This window comes from Callionymus lyra, chromosome 2 (assembly GCF_982586985.1).
Source record: "Callionymus lyra chromosome 2, fCalLyr1.hap1.1, whole genome shotgun sequence".
NCBI lineage: Eukaryota > Metazoa > Chordata > Actinopteri > Syngnathiformes > Callionymidae > Callionymus > Callionymus lyra.
In genome coordinates, this window is record NC_141819.1 from 38,065,572 (window position 1) to 38,082,781 (window position 17,210).

The 17,210-nt window shown below is 38.3% G+C and overlaps 2 protein-coding genes across 3 annotated transcripts; one reads left to right on the top strand and one right to left on the bottom strand.

The window, feature by feature from the left end:
* Nucleotides 1–431: 431 nt before the first annotated feature.
* On the top strand, nucleotides 432–14,207 carry tecpr1a (tectonin beta-propeller repeat containing 1a). Of its 2 annotated transcripts, XM_087785024.1 has the most exons (24): nucleotides 432–570; nucleotides 1,820–2,052; nucleotides 3,137–3,319; nucleotides 3,509–3,631; nucleotides 4,640–4,759; nucleotides 5,611–5,785; nucleotides 5,870–5,970; nucleotides 6,100–6,201; nucleotides 6,284–6,432; nucleotides 7,189–7,730; nucleotides 7,801–7,946; nucleotides 8,423–8,578; nucleotides 8,634–8,783; nucleotides 8,848–9,005; nucleotides 9,079–9,309; nucleotides 9,991–10,087; nucleotides 10,193–10,272; nucleotides 10,335–10,391; nucleotides 10,456–10,630; nucleotides 11,197–11,332; nucleotides 11,807–11,899; nucleotides 11,976–12,082; nucleotides 13,319–13,438; nucleotides 13,516–14,207. In XM_087785024.1, the coding sequence occupies exons 2-24, from the start codon at nucleotides 1,828–1,830 to the stop codon at nucleotides 13,642–13,644; spliced, it is 3,555 nt and encodes a 1,184-aa protein (XP_087641150.1). In that variant the 5' UTR covers nucleotides 432–570; nucleotides 1,820–1,827; the 3' UTR covers nucleotides 13,645–14,207. The 2 variants fall into 2 exon arrangements, 1 of the variants encoding a protein (XP_087641150.1); XR_015710546.1 differs by lacking the exons at nucleotides 11,807–11,899; nucleotides 11,976–12,082; nucleotides 13,319–13,438; nucleotides 13,516–14,207 and having other exon boundaries at nucleotides 10,445–10,630; nucleotides 11,197–11,330.
* A 49-nt stretch (nucleotides 14,208–14,256) lies between these two features.
* bhlha15 (basic helix-loop-helix family, member a15) lies at nucleotides 14,257–16,535 on the bottom strand. Its single transcript, XM_087785025.1, has 2 exons — nucleotides 16,398–16,535; nucleotides 14,257–15,376 (listed from the first exon to the last, which is right to left on the bottom strand). Exon 2 carries the CDS (start codon nucleotides 15,352–15,354, stop codon nucleotides 14,797–14,799), a length of 558 nt encoding a protein of 185 aa, XP_087641151.1. The 5' UTR covers nucleotides 15,355–15,376; nucleotides 16,398–16,535; the 3' UTR covers nucleotides 14,257–14,796.
* Between the last annotated feature and the right edge of the window lie 675 nt (nucleotides 16,536–17,210).

Here is a 17,210-nt window from a genome sequence, read left to right on the forward strand (position 1 = left end):
TTCTGCTACAATATCCTCCAGTTCACGATTAGCTGCTTCAGATACAAGTTAAACCATAATTTTAGAGATATTTGGTTGTTTTAGCAGAGGTTATATGAACATTGAAACCTAAGAAATTTGCAATGGTTAATTATGAATGAATCAACAATTATAATGAATAAACTAACTTTAAAATAAAGGTTAATATTTATTTTTGCTATAATATACATTATTTTAAAATCAATGTAATATAAAGTTAAACTTTTTATTGTTTTTTTTTAAGTTTTTCAGAGTTCGTAAATTAGTTTGAAGAGGATTTTAACCGCAATCTGACGGTGGAGAGAATTGAAAGAGGAACAGCTTCCTCTGCAGGAAACCTGCTGCAACAGCGGTCACTACGCAGGCAGCCAATCAGCGCTCAGCATCCACTGTCAGCACTTCCTGTTTCTCACCGAAGCGATTCCGATGTCAAAATGAAAGAAACGCGCGTTCGTACGACTTCAAACAGCTGTTTCTCTTATCTTTTTTAACGAGAAACTATGAAACACACCTCTCCACGGTCAATGTTCGGTATATGAGAGACAGCGAAAGGTTGGTGCGTTTCTACTGTGTTATTATCTATTTCTAGAAATGTAAGCCTGTAAGCCTGAAGCAAAAACAAGGCGAGTGTAGTTTCTTAACCTGGAGGTTATGTTGCTTATTTTGACTTGTCATTCAACGAGTCATTTACTAACGCGAGCGGATTCATTTGATATAAAAGTGGGTGAAAGTGTTGCTGTCACAGCGTGTCATGTGATTTTATTGATCATTAAAAAGTTGGACTGCATCAACAAAACGTATTCATTTCACGTTAGGTTTATGGATTGAACTCACACCGTGTATTTTGTATTATCTGCGTGGTATTGTTTCACCACTGCTAGAAATCTGTTTAAAGACATTATTAGAATAATGCATGCATGCTTTTCTGCACGTTTTCTGAATATTTTGCACTATTACAAAAGAAAATGTGTTTTAATTTCACACACTTTTTAATACGAGACTACTATTTGGGCCATTAAATGCTTGTAAATGTTAAGTCCACAATGGCTCCTATATAAAAGATTGAGTAGTCACTACATTCACAAAGAAAATTAACAAAACAATTTAATAAATCGTTGTCAAAATGTGCCAAAATGTGTTTAAACTATTTGACTCGTAGGCCAAGAAATAAGTATTAATTTACCCAACTGTCTGTGATGGGAAGTGCAAGTCTAAATGATGGTGAACTTGGCGCAAGTGTGCATGCCTACTCACATCAGTATGTGTGAATGGTTGAATTTCCCCTCGCGGGACTAATAAGGGATTCTGAAATCTCTATGACTTTATCTTATCTTAAACACTGTCATCTTAACAAGTCTGATATCAACATGATTATTGATCTACTTTCATTTGAGCTAAACATGGCCACACCCTTTTGTTATATCACGGTCAAGGTGACCCGAAAATAAATGTGTTTGTGGTGTCCCTTGTTTTTTCTCTGGGTCAAGGTGATATCAAGGTCATGTATTTCTGGAAGCCAGGGAGGTCGTGACCATAAGATAACACAAGGGTTAAGGAAATATAGCTGTATACTACATTAACGGTAACTAGAAATTATATAACAAAATTTAGAATAAATTCATGGTACCGTATTTCAGATTGGAAAAGCAGATTTTACCACAGACAAAGCGTCAAACTATCAATAAAGCATTAAAAATCCTTATTCCTTAAGTTTTCCTACTAAAATAATAATATCAATTTTTAAAGAGGCTTCAATCTTATACTGAACATGACACATATTGACACTTCTCCCTCGCTCCAGGTGCAACAATGCCCGTCTCCTCCCTGTGGGCCGTAGATGTCTATGGACGGGTCTACAGCCTGTCCACGGCCGGGCAGCAGTGGGAACAGTGTCGAGATGTCCACATGGAGTTCAAGCGGGTGACGGCGGCTCAGAACTGCTGCTGGGGAATCGCCTGCGACAACAAGATCTACCTGAATGTCCACGCGTCGGATCTGCCGATCCGCTTCAAAGAGGACACCTATGAGAATCAGGTTGGTAGAAAATATATCAGTATTAAAAGTTCATCTTGTAGAGGTCTGACATCATACCAGTAAAATAACTAAAAATGGAGACATACTATTGTTAAGTATATAAATACAGGATCTCCATTGAAATAATGTATTTTAAGCATTTAATTGGTTTTTTTTAATAATACAAATATATATTATAAAATATATATATTTTAATATTGAATTTAATTATTATTTGTTTTAATAATTTAATTTTAAAATTTGATTATTTGCAATATTAATGAATTTCTTTTAGCCATGAACTTTTATATTGTAAGTCAAATAATTAAAAAGGGGATTTTCTAAATTCAATATTATTTTTAATTTGAAGCCTTTTTAATTCAATATTATCTATTGGCACTGACTAACTTTTTAATAATGGATTTAAAAGGCTACTGAACGACAAATATTCAATATGAAAATTGTATCTTTGAACTACTGGAATAAAAATATTAAACTTGTGTAAAAAAAGAAAAAAAAAGACCAAAACAATAATCACATTATAATAAAATCCAGCGTTTTAATTAACATTTAATTGAATTCAATTGTTATAAGAAATAATGAAATGCTTAATAATAAATTTTTAAAAAAACAACCTTTCATTAAAAACACTAAAAATGGAAAGAAAAAAAACTTTCAACATTTGATGAAATGATCAATGCGAGAGTGCATTAACAGCAACATTGTTTTATTTTGTAGAAAAAAAAAAAATTAAGGTGGTAATGTGTGTTTAAAAGGGAATTGAAACAGCAGTCAATTAAATGTAGATTTAAATCGCATGTTCAGTTGTGATTATCTTTAAATCTTCCATTTCTATATACATTCTCACTTTCACTTCACTTTTTGGAAAACCAAGGAAAGCTCTGACTTCCGGTTTCTAAAGAAGATGTCTCTCTATTAAAAGACTAAGCATATTGAATAACCATAAAACGTACTTCATTGGTGTCAGGTGATATTCTTCCCAGACCTGTTATTTTATAGCCTTGTACAATAAACTTTCTATCCTTGGATTGTTCGGCTGTGTGAGTGCATGCAGAGAAATGCCATCTTTGTGTGTGTTTGTCAGAGATGGAACCCTGTGGGTGGATTCTCTGATCAATTACTTGCAAGCGACCGTTGGCAGTGGAGTGATGTCACAGGACGCCAGCATCAACCACAGGACAGCTTCCGGCTTCCCTCCAATAGCTGGGAATGGGAGGGAGACTGGTATGTGGACGAAAATCTTGAAGGCCAATCCACAGAAAAGGGGGTGAGTTTTTGCTTCAGGAACATTTTATTTAACTAGGGTCTAGTTACCCCAGCTTAAATATAATGAATCACATGTTATTTTTGTATGTTGTTTCTAAGTCTGAATCTCAGCAAAATAATAGTTTTTATGGGAAGTATGAAAATAGGGGATGTGATTGTTTTATGTCCTCTAATCACATTATTCCTGCAGGGATGGACATATGCACTGGACTTTCCAAGAACTTACGCCAAAGACAAGCATTGGAATTCCTGTGTTCGCCGCAGACGCTGGCTTAGACACAGGGTATACAAAGCCATGGACAGCTGGGCTGAGGTAAGACGGTACAGATACTTAAGCCCCTTAAACAATGTATGAAATTCAGCCTATATTTAAATAATATTAGTCCTTTAGTGTTATTGTGTTCCGTCAATGTTTTCTTGTTGATTCCCGCTGACACATAGAATCTTGTTTCTAGATCTTTTGACTATTGTTGAGTACTTGACTCTGGTGTTGCAGAATTTAAAGACCACATGACTCTTGATGAAGTGGCTGCTATCATTTGTTTTGAAACCAAAGTCCAAAAATCAGCTTTAAATGCTGCTGGAGTTGACTGTATCTTCTTGTCCTCAGTCATTGCCAGGATCTCATGGGATTTCCTTGTTCCTTGTAGTAGCTGTGGAGGATGTAATGAGTGCTGCCATCTAGTGGCCAGAAGCTTAACCGCAACACAAAAATGAAAAAAGGGAGTGAATATTTGTATTTAAATTGTAAATAAGTAATATTTTTTTAATAAGCCATTAAATACCTCTGATAAAAATAAAATGTCACTTCAAAGCCAAAACATGTCATATACCTGTATATACAGTGCTGTTGATATCCAAACATTTTAATTGATCAATATTTGCTTAGACTTCTGATTATAATGCACTTTTAAGAATTAATAGAATTGAGGCATGATAGCTTTTAACCATCTTTTGTCAAGTTTCATAAAGTATAATGTTATGAAAGCAACAAGACATGAAATTGAAGTGAGCTCCAGACACTTTGTTAAAATTAACTTTTTTTGTCTATAACTCTAAAAAGGAACAGATTACTCTGAAAATAAACCTTAACCTCAGTCAACATGAGGATGAGTAGAAAATGAGTTTGAATTTTGGGTGAACTATAACGTGAATTTTAATAAACATACATTATTGCATTTATGATGCTGCTCTCGTATAGTTTTTATTACATTTGTTTGGGTAAATTGTTGGTCTCTTTAGGAAGTATTTTGAATTAAATGTTGAAGTATTTAAAAGCTGGTAAATTTATTTCAAGTCTAAGCTCTTGTTTAACTTACAGATCCCAACTCTGGAAGGAGATGTGCCTGAGCCCTTCAGTGACCTCAGTTGTGGAGGCTGGGAGCTCACTGAGGAGCCTGCTGGGCGGCTCTCTTTGTGGGCCGTGACTCTGCAGGGCAAGGTACACTCCAATCAGATGCACAGTCCTGTTTGTTTGGAAACAACCACTTAATTTCATAGTTACTAAAGGCTGCTTTTTGACATCAGCATATTTCGCGATTAATGTATATAATTTGTACTAATATTTCCATTTATGTTTGAGTATTTCATGAAAAATATAATAATTTAATAGACTTGGTATAAGAATTGCGCTACGTTAAACAAATATATAGTATGGAAATAAAACGGTTAAACACAGTAGAAAAGTCAGAATCAGACAACACCTCATATACAAACAGATTATATGCAGTATAACAATAAAGTAAACTCAGCCAGTTGATTCGGGAAGTCTACTCAGCCTGACCTCAATTACCTTTTTATTTTGTCTGTCTGTCTGTCTGTCTGTCTGTCCGTCCGTCCGTCTGTCCGTCTAAATTGCAATACATAAGATAATCAACATGGTTTCTGGCTCCCTCTAGTGTCAGAACTTTGTAACTGAACTGCAATGCAGTTGATCCATTCGCCTCATATTATTTACATTTGATAAATGCCCTTCTGTTTCCAATTCCGGTTTTATCTTCCTGGTAACTTCAAGAAATCTCATGGTACTTCATATGAAAATACTGTCTCTGACGGCATTGTTTAAATCATAGCGAGAGAATTCTACTAAATCAGTCAAAACTTGTTAAAAATGAAACTATAATTATATGTAAAATATATATATATATATATATTACATTTATTATTAAATCAAATTACTTATTACATTTATAATAATGCAGTTTTATTGGAGCCATTGCATGTGCAACTTTGAAAACTATGTTGGGTGACAATTTTTATGATCTTCTTTAAATGATCTCATGTTTGGTCCAGGTATTCTTCAGGGAAGGTATCTGTGACATCAATCCTGAGGGCTCGTCATGGCAGGCTGTGGATGTCCAAGGGGAGGTTTTCCAGATCAGCTGTGGCTCAAAGGACCTGGTCTGGGCCGTACTGTGGGAAGGCCAGCTCATTGTTAGGATGGGGATCAGCCGGGACTCACCTCAAGGTGATTCTCCTCCCTCCAGGAAACGTTCTCCTCCTATTAACGTTCTCCTCCTACCTGAAGCTAAGACATGTTTGTGTCATTCAGGTACCTCCTGGTGCACAGTGGAGTCTCCAACTCCTGATGTTGGAGTCAACGCTGTATCTGTAGGAGTGAATGCCGTTTGGGCCATCACCAAAGACAACAAGGTAAGAAAGTCAGGGACAGTAGAATTATTATTTCACTTCTTATTGTAATAATGTTATTCAGGAATTCAATAATACTTAATTGTATTTTAATATTGTATTTTCATTGATTGTGGTTTGATTCACCGCCAGGTTTGGTTCAGGCGTTCAGTGAACTCTCACAACCCCAGTGGCTCTGGCTGGATCAACATGGTGGGAGAAATGAATATGGTCTCTGTCGGACTCAATGATCAGGTGACGCAGATAAAACCGGCTGCAATGGTTGATCGGTAACTTAAAGGTTCTCATGATTATTAACTGAAGTGTGTGTGTGCAGCTTTGGGGGATTGGCAGTGAGGATCGAGCTATCTACTTCAGACAGGGAGTCACCCCCAGTGAACTCAGTGGGAAAACTTGGAGAACCATCGTGGTTCCCAGAGACACTGATCGGTCTCACTCCAGTGCCAGTGCAAGCAGCCTGCAAAGGTGAACAAACCAGAATTTTAAATCTCTTTTCAAACGCATTGGTTATAAGTGTAGTGATTAAATAGTTCTGGAGAAAATACAAAGTTGTCATTGGATATAAGCATTTATCACATATTCTTTTGAGGAGAGAAATTCTGATGACGTTTAGAAAGAAATTTACACATTTCAAACAAAATATTGGTAATACAAATTGTTTTTCGGAATATGGTTATGATCAAATAAAAAAATGAATATAAAATTCAATATTGTTAAGATAAGTATTGATGCTTGTTTAAAAAAGAAAATATAGGATTATTGGTTAACAAATATGTAATTATTGTATTAGCTATAAGAAATTTATTTTAAAATAGAGATGCATTGAAGAAAAGAAGAATTGTTGCAGTGCATGTTAAAAGAAAAATCATGATTTCTGCACAGATTTCCTTGTTGAAACCTTTCTAGCAAAAAAGTTAGGAACTGATGTAGGATAATGTGTCTTTAGTCAGTAACCAAGTAGTTTTGCTAAATTTAATTACAGATATACATTTTAAACTTCCAATACTGTAATATCAAGATAAATGATATACATGGATATATTGTTTGATTCACATTGATTGGCTCATATTTAATTTTCGACCAATTTTTGGATTTTTTGGGACTAATTAAAAATATAATTAGTATAACATACATTGATTAATATAACATCATCAAGCTATGATGGATAAGATCGTAAAAGTGATTCAAGTCAATGAATGTAATAAACTGTGTCTGTTTCAGTGCTGGATGTTTCTTCTCTGGTGAAGTCAGAGCTCCATCCGTGGCAAGTGATGTTGAGTCAGATCCCGAAAAACTCTCCGCAGACTTGGCCTGCAGGGCAGCGACTGGTGATGCTGTAACAAACCCACCCGGCCAAACCACTGACACCCCCTCACTTCATATCCCCAAGGTCACCAGCGACAGTTTCATCTCCGAGTTGGTGTCTGACAGAGAACCAGGAAAATCTGATGGATCCCCTGCTCCTGCCATCATGGAGGAAGCGACAGGATTTCCGGAGGGTGAAATGGAAACCCATGTCCAGGCTCCTGAGCCTCGTGACCCGGGCTGGAGTAATGTGGATCTAGAGGTGGCCCAAACGTCTAGCGGTGTGCAGGACACTGGTGACGCCTGCAGCCTGTCCTCTGTTGCTACCTATACCATAAACATGGAGGACCAGTATGGAGGAGAAGACCACCCTCTTTGGACTTGGATCAGTGGAGGAGGTTGTGACGTGGACACTCACTCACACCTCAGCTGGTTTAGCAGCCCCATGAATGCTTCATGTGAGTTCTTCTAATCATACAACTATATCCAAAATAACCGGCATATTTATTGTTACATTTCGACTTTTAGTTTTGTCTCAGCCTCTTCAGTCCATGAGTTTGTCAGTGATGCCGGCTCAGACTGCTGCGTGGAAGAAGGAAATCTTTGAGCAACTCAGTGAGAGAACCAAGAGAGAGATGGAGAACTTCAAAGGTTATGAACAAGCCATTGAGCAGGTAAACAAAGCTATCAAATAAACATATATAGAATATATCTTGAAACAGCAATATGTAGTATGTTGGACTTTTTCACATTTTTGTTAATGGTTAAAACAGTTATGACTTGTGTAACAAGTATTAATGGGGGATGTTCTTCACTACGTAACTTTGTCCATAGAGTCTGAGAATTTTTCAATTCATTTTTTTTATTATTACAATTCAACCTATTTATATAGAAATTGAATTCAATTTAAAATAAGAAATGCTTAATGTTACAACAACATTTCAGTAAAAAATAAATGACTTGACACACTTACATGCTTTTAACAGGAGGGTCAGAAAAAATATGAAATAACACAATGGTTAAAAAATGGATCTTTAAATATGAATTGAAACACGTTACATTTTATATATATATATATATATATATATATATATAATTAGTTATCGGTCAATACTTTAAATGTTATTTCTGTTGTCTTATTGCTGCATAGTCTGTGTGGGTGAAGAAGGGTACCATGCAGTGGTGGAGAGACTGGAAGCCATACAAGTGGGTGGATGTTCAGTTTGCTCTTGAACAGTTCTCAGGCTCTGACGGCAACAAAGATGGAATTCTCTTTGTTTATTACAACTTCAACGAAGAGAAGAAGGTGAGGCGGATGTTTTGAATCGTTTGCAGCTGTTTTAAATAATCTTTCTTTGCAGTACTTGCACGCCTTCATCAACGAGGTCACCATCATGGTCCCTATTCTTAATGACGCCAAACACACTTTTGCGGTTTACACACCGGAGCGAACCAAACAGCGCTGGCCCATTCGACTGGCAGCCGCCACAGAACAGGAGATGTATGACTGGGTAAGTCAATGCAACCTATTTCTGCGTCTACGTTAATTAACCATTTTTTGAATGCACCTTGTAGCTCGGCGTGTTAAGCGTGTCCTGCTGGCACTCCAGAGGGATCCAGGGCCCCCCCTCAAAACAAGCCATCTGGTCAATCACATGCAAAGGAGACATATTTGTCAGCGATCCCGCCCCTGCCCTGGAGGCCATGCCCTACCCCACTCCATGTGATCAAATGTAAGGAGCAAAACTCAACACCACACTTCTTTAACCCTCACATCCTTCAGGTACTCTCATTTTTTTTGCTCAGGTTCTGGAGGCAGGTCGGAGGTCACCTGCGCTTGATCGAGTGTAACAGTCTTGGGATTGTTTGGGGGATCGGTTACGACTACACTGCTTGGGTCTACACGGGAGGCTACGGAGGATCCTTCTTCCAGGGTCTTGCAAGCAGCACGGAAAATATATACACCCAGACGGACGTGAAGAGCGTGTACATCTATGAGAACCAGAGGTGGAACCCTCTGACCGGATACTCTGACAGGTGGAGCACCGAAGTTAAATGGTTTCGACCAGAAGTTTTTGTTTTCCCTTCTAATAATATCAAAAACGTATTTTTATTATTAATATGACCTGTTCTGCACAGATGTATTTAAAGGTAAATTATTGTAACTGTTTGTTCATTGTTGTTTTTATAAAACTGTTACAATAACAGTATAATTATTTATATTGAAAAGTTGAATTCATTTTTGTTAAATAATTGAATTCAATCATTTGTATAATGAAACGTTTCCAACCAATCATGCGCACATTCTTTTGGTTCTGTCTGGTGGCACTACTATAACTGCATTTATATGTTGAATTTTAATAGTTTTTAATTGAAATGATTGAATTTCAAAAATATATTTTTCAATCATTAGAGTCACAATATCAAACTATGTGTGAAAAAAATAATTCCTTGTGAGAATATTCAAGGTTTTAGATGTAAATTATAAAAACATCAACCTTTCAATATATGATATGATTGAATTATATATATTTTATTTTAAATGAATATTGAGTATGAGTATTTTTTTAAATTAATTAATTTAAAGTTTCAAAATTTTGAATGTTAATTCAACCATCCAACATTCTTATGGCACTGTTATACTTCGATACGTATATTGTTGATATACTGATTGATGTTTCATCATCTTCTTTTTTTTTTTAATCTTCTCTTCCTCAGAGGTCTCCCCACAGACCGCTTCATGTGGAGTGACGCGTCTGGGCGACGCGAGGCCACAAAAACAGGCGCAAAGCCTCCATCCCCCCACTGGACATGGGTGGGTACTGCGTCTGACCATACAGAGAACAACAATTGGATGTTTTATTAATAAAAGCCATTTTATTTGACTAAACTTGATAATATAGCAAGTATTATTTTGTAGGTTTCTGACTGGTCAGTGGACCACAGTGTTTCTGGAGGGGCAGACAAGGATGGGTGGCAGTATGCTGCTGACTTCCCAGCGTGAGTATCAGTAGTTTTTTCATCTTATTTCTTGACAGTGACTAACACAGTCTCTCCACCAGGTTCTATCATAAAAACATGACTGTAAAGGACTTTGTGCGGCGCAGGCGGTACTCCAGGTACTTAAAGACTTAAATGTTGCATCTTTAAAAAGAAGGATAATCAAATGAAGTGTCGTGACAGGAAGTGTAAACTGGCCACCACAGGACCCTGGAAGGAAGTCGCACCGATCCTCTTGAGTGATGTGAGCATCCTGCCCTGTGATGCCCTCAGCAGTGTGGATGAGGTTCCTCTGTGGGCCATCAGTGGAAAGGGGGAAGTGCTCTGTCGACGGGGAGTCACAACACTCACGCCTGCTGTGAGTCAATTTGTTGTTACAGAAAAAAAACATTTGAATACATGTGTCCTGACGTTATAAGAAACAATTCATTAGAACAACAAGTTGTTTAAATTAAACATTTAAATAGTGAAATAGTATTTTTATTGTGAACTTATTTTAACTGTCTGATGCCTGGATCATGAACATGATAATGTACAGACCCGACTGACAACAAATACAGCATTATAAGCTGCTCTTAAATACTTGTTTGTTTATTTAATTAATTTTTAAAAATAGCAGCTTAATTGTTCACTCGAGGTCATTTTAATTAACATGAATGTTGTTTATTGTACTTTATTCATATAATTTGATGGTATAAAATTTCACTTGATGTTCAATGTAAAGTAATATCTAATATTAGTCTCTTATTTTTATTGTATTTTAGTTCATTTCTTTAATTTTATATTGTATTAGCACAACACCACAGAAAAACTTTTTTTTACATTACTTTCAACAACGGTTTTCTGAGTCTGATTCTATGAAAATGTTATCCCTGATATCTGATATCCGACTCTGTCAAAATCTCCCTAAATGTGCTCGTTCAGGGGTCATCGTGGCTTCATGTAGGAACTGATCAGCCCTTCAAATCCATCTCTATTGGAGCAGGAAGACAGGTTTGGACCATTGCCAAAGACGGCTCAGCCTTCTACAGGGGATCTGTGTCTCCCGAGAATCCTGCAGGTCAGACAATTATATTTAATGCAATCTTAGTTCACAAGTAACAGACATTACTTTTGTGGTTCTGTGGCTAATAACTTTATCAAAACCTGTAACATGTCCATCATTACGATGATCTTAACAAGCTTTTTACTTTATGTGCGAAACTTGTTTTTTAACCTATTATCATCATTTATTATTGTTGTTTATAATTTGTATCTACACACTTTTTGTTATAAAGTGTGTTACAGTCAACAAATCTACAAATTCTCTCCAAATCTCAAAAACGTTTCTATTACTAAGCACTAATGATTGATGAAATACACCCTCAGTTGTTTTCTTTTTAATATATACTTTTATTTCATTCGTTGTTCCTAGTATTTTTTAATTCAACGCTTCTAACCCGGCACTGGCCCGTGCTCCTAAAATTGAAAGCCCACCAACACCGCATTTAAGATTTTCGCTGTAATTGTTTTCTTTATTTGTCTCCCTCTGCAGGAGACAGTTGGTACCAAATTGCATCCCCGGACAAACAGAAGCTGAAGCAAGTGTCAGTTGGGAGAACATCCGTTTGTGCTGTTGATGAAAACGGTGAGGAGACTCTTTCGCTTTCACTATTAAGAGAAGTTTGATCTCTGTGTATGAATATCTGGTGCATTTTCAACAGGTAACTTGTGGTACAGACAGGGTGTGACGCCCAACTACCCTAAGGGCTCCAAGTGGGAACACATTTCTACTAACGTACGCAAAGTGTCTGTCGGGCCTCTGGATCAGGTTGGTATCAAGATGTTTGTGCATCATGAATCCTAATAAGCGAGTTAGACGCATGCTGGTCATATAATGACAATAATAATGTTGATGACGAATATAAGGGGAAAATAAGGGATTTTTACACAGTAAAATATCTATTCATTAATATTCACCCAGACGGGAAAAAAGTCGTTCACCAGCATATGTGAGATGATCAATAACACAGTAATGTCTATAGTTTTAACGTGTCAAATAAAACTAAAAAACTATAAACATTTAAAGAAAACTAAAATAATCATATATGTAAACGATAGAAAACATGAATCTCGGGTGATGATGTTGAAAAGGTCCAAACATGTTTTTCTTTTTCTTTCTGTTTTAGAAAGCCCCTGAACATCTCACAAGATTATGATGCATGTTATTCACATCTGAGCGTCTCTGTGTCTGTAGGGTTTGTGTCTGTGTCTATAAGCCACAGTCGTCAAACTCAGGCCCAGGGGCCAAATCCCTCATGCCAAGTCGTTATATGTGGCCTGCGAAAGTTTTAAATCCATATTAATCTGGATTTATATACACCATTCAGTCCTTATAGCAAGATTGCATCTATAAGGAAAATACAGATGAGAGGGAATGTCTGTGAATTGATTGTTTGTGCATCTTGTGGTGAAAAGGTATCGTTTCTTGTGTCTTAGTTTCTAATTTTTAGCAATAAATGCTTTTTTAAAAATGTTTTTAAGGCCAAATTATCCATTAGCCATTTATCCATTTCATGACTCTTGCTGTTATTGTCAACGCAGTTTGCATTTAGTGAAACTAGAGAAAAACTATCCAGATTGTTCTGACCATAATGCAACTAAAATGCTGAGACCGTGATACCCAAACACTAATAACCAAATGCTTAAAATATTTATAGAATCATAAACTTTTTAGTTGTTTTTCCCTATTTGTATTCACTTTTCAATATCTAACATTTGTGCAGCTTTTTTATTAGCAGAGTTGTTGGTCTGCTCCTTTGGTCTTTCAGAAACTTAATTTTCTATTTCCTATTTACTAGCTAGCTAAAGCCTACTAGTCAACGGGCGCAAACTCCGATTGTGACCCGTGACAGTGGTACGATAGGAAATTTGAGAATCCAACGTTTTAACAATCCTTTAAAAAATCCATACTCAATATTTCATGATAATAAAAAGTTTATATAATTTAGCCACTTTATGTTGGAACTGTACTAATTACAGTCTGCTTATCCTTTTATTCCTACAGATTTGGGTCATAGCTGACAAAGTTCAGGGGACTCTCAGCCTGAGCTCCGGGACGGTGTGTCATCGACTCGGTGTGGGACCCCTGGAGCCCAGGGGAAGCTCCTGGGACTACGGCATTGGGGTGAGAGCGACTGATGTCTAAGTTAAAGTTGTTGTTTTTATCTGGTGGATTGAACTCAGTTTTCTGTCATGTTTCAGGGGGGCTGGGACCACATCTCCGTCAGGGGGAACTCTATGGAGCCGCCACAGATCCGTCTTCCATCCGCGACATCCTCGTTGACTCCACAATCGTTACTGGACCAGGAGGTCAACGAAAGTGATGCGTGACATTGAGTAAAAACACACTTGGTCTTTTTCACGAAGATAACCAAAACCTTCCTGCATATAAAGTAACATTTTAAAGAATTATAGGGATGTTAATCATCTACGTTATGGGTGTCCTTTTTATCTAGATGATCCAGGTTTTCACTCCAAGATGAGTATCGGTGACATTTCTCTGTTCAAATAATCATAAAGAAGACTAGAAACGCCTCTATTGTTCCAGGCAGCTGCTCAACTTGTAAATAAGTGTCATTAGAGCCCTTAAGAGTGTAAAGAGTGTAAACAAGCATGACCTTCCTGTTTCTCAGAAGTTGACATTTACATCCACTTCCTTCAAACTGCTGGTTAGTGACTGAGCAAGAGAGAACACTTAGAGAGTGTTCAACTCTGGAGTAGTTTCAAACTGTAGCATTAATCCCTTGTGACTGTAAGCTTGAATGTTAAGATTGGACCAAACTACAAACATTTATTTTACTGCCTATGTGTGCGCTTGACTCTGTAAGAGTGTATCTGTGTAGATTCTATGAGAAATGAGTTATTGAAAGTCAATAAATAAATATGTTTATTGATGACTTGTGGGCTTATTTCAGGTCTATGTCACGCCTGAAGTAAGGCACGGTCATAAAAAGGCAAATATCTTTCACTTTAAACATCGTTGCTGCCTCCAGCTACAACACGGGATGCTCAACCAGTTTCCAGAGCAAGTAAATTAGCAAATGTGTGTTTACAAGTGGATGGGGAGATGATCTTCATGAGAAAATGAGCAAACAGTCTTAGCGCTGCACCGTGTAGTCTTTGCCGACCGTCGTCCCGGTGAGACAGTTATATCTGCAGGCGACGCTGAGCAGGTTTCTCAACTGAGCACACACAGGAAGATCAGGAGATTAAAAAAACACAATAATTCCCTGCCCCGCTCTCAACCAGAGAACACTCGGAAATAGAAAGAGAACATAGAAGAAGAAGCCCTTCTTCTGGGAAAGCTACATCTTACACACATTAGTTGACCAGTCCGTAGTCTTTCTCTGCTGATCACATGGTCCTTTGGTATCGAGCAGGTATGAACACCTTCATCTCCCTTCTGAGCAGCAGAAGGTTTAGTTTGGCCCCTGAAGTCGCCCCTCTCTCCTCTCACGCCAGCGTCCCGATTTCCTCGCAGTGTTAGCTGCCCTGGCCGAAGCTGTGCATCTCAGTGAGGTACTGGGTGAGCCCCTCTTCTCCCTCCTCCTCCAAATGTTGCTGGTAGCACTGCAGGAGTTTGGCGGCGCTGGCCTGCGACTGGATCTCGCCGGAGGGCAGGCAAGCCCCCGACATGTCCAGGATGATGGTGGTCAGGGCTTTGATGTAGTTCTTGGCCAGCGTCAGCGTCTCGATCTTGGACAGCTTCTTGTCCGTCTTCACGTGGGGGATGGCCTCGCGCAGCGCTTGGAACGCGTTGTTGAGTTTGTGCATGCGCTGGCGCTCGCGCTCGTTGCTCTCCAGGCGTCGCACGCTGCGCTCTTTGGTGGTGGAGCCGTGCTGCCGGCGCCGCCGACCGCCGCCTCGCTTGCCCGCCCTCTTCCGCAGGGACCCCCTCCAGGTGTGGTCGATGGACACGGAGGCCTCGGAGCCCTCCTGCTCGCTGGAGCCCGCCTCTGGCTCTGTGTCCGGCTCGAGCTCTACATCGGGATCGGACCAGGGTCTTCTGGATGGTCTCCCGGACTTCCCTTTGGTTTTCATATTGCCGTCTCTGAACAATGCACTGAGGGAAGAATTGACAAAAACATTGAATGACAACAAATGACAAACTGATCACCCAGATATAAACAAGTAACCATTTGTGCTGTTCACTTATTTACCCTTGTGCTATCTCGGGGTCAAGGTGACCCGAAGGCCCGAAAACAAATGTGTTTGTCGTATCCCTTGTGTTATCTCAGGGTCAAAGTGACCCCTGATTTCAATAAATACATATGCATCAGTGGAGGTTGTTCACGTTGACCCAGAGTCAACACAAGGGATACCAAAAACACATTTGTTTTAAGGCCTTCGGGTCACCTTGACCCTGGGAAAACAAGGGTTTAGAAATAAAAGAGAAAAAGAAAATAGATTGAACAGCTCCTTCCTGCCCACTGCAGAGTATGTATAATAAAAAAGTTTTAATCAGTGTTTTAATTGTTATTGTAATTAATTTACAATTACATATTTAATATGTGTACTATATGTGCTGATATAATGTGTATGTGTGTTTAATCTTAAGCAACTCGAACCCCATTGTGGGGGAAATTAATTAAAATAAATAAAATAAAATGGACATAGTTGACACATCTGATGCACCTTCAGTCCTCATGTTTAAGTAGCTGTGTCCAGCTAAACACGGCTGTCACTGAAGGATATAATTGTATTGTCAGGGGAGTGTGTAGACACACACACCACTACACAAATGCTTTGTGTTCCTCAAACCTGCTGATACTACAGTAACTTAATGATTAAGGTAGTTATTTGGAAAATAACTGGCACTAAATGTAATCCTGTTGCTCTGTTGACTTTAACTTCCAAACATTATTATTACACTTGTTTTCCTCCTGCGTATCTAATCGTCCTCCCTGTGTGTGAAAACCTCATGATGTTGCTGTTTTAATCTTATCCAGGGGTTCAGATAATGCTCAAGGTTAGGCTCACAAACAGGCAGCATCGAACTAAAACGACATGAGATAACATTTCAACAGTTTATCAACCTGCTGTGGTTCCTGATGTGATCCGAGGCTGATCTCGGGGTTCCTCACCTTCTCTCTCTGGGGTTCCTCCTGAGCGTCTACAGCGAGGCCATGCGAGGTTGTTGTGGAGCGCAGAGCGGCGGAGGGTCGCCGTGTTGCCGCCGACAGACGCACCAGAGTGACGGACGCGTGTGATCGACCTGCTGCTGCTGAGTGATGAACACGTCTCTCTAGCGCGCTCCGCCAATCATCGAGCACGCCCCTCACCCCCCTCACCCCCCTCACCCCCGCCCCCCTCTGAGCCAGCAGCAGCCTCGGTGAGTAAAGGTTCGTCTGAACTACTCGCTCGAGCATCGTTGTGATGAAAGTGATAAACTTATAAATAAATGATTTCACTTAAACATAGCTGACGCTTTTAGATTAGTATATGTGGCCACATACATCAAAAGATAAACTTAAAAGTGAAAAAAATGATGTATTCTGCTCGCTATAGCAACTAATGCTAATACTACATGTTAAAACTAAATGGTAGCTGCTAGCATACGCTGCTAGCTTCCTTGCTATGTTTTTTTTTATTTTGTTTTGTTATTAAAGGTTTATAATGGAAATGAATGGTAAACATGACTCTAGTTGAATTTATTTGTTTTTTAAAGAGTGTTTTATCTTGTCTTGGTGTGGGGAAAATATCGATAACTCCATGTATCTTTCTTGACACAATAATGTATCGATATTAGCTGCACTGTATTTTTTTTCGTTGCTTTCAAATCATAATTTACTTAAAATTATAGTTATTTTATGGATTTAATTGTCTAAATAAGTAATTAATTTGTTTAAATGAACATTTTCATTTATATTATAAGGCAAATATTATATATATTATAC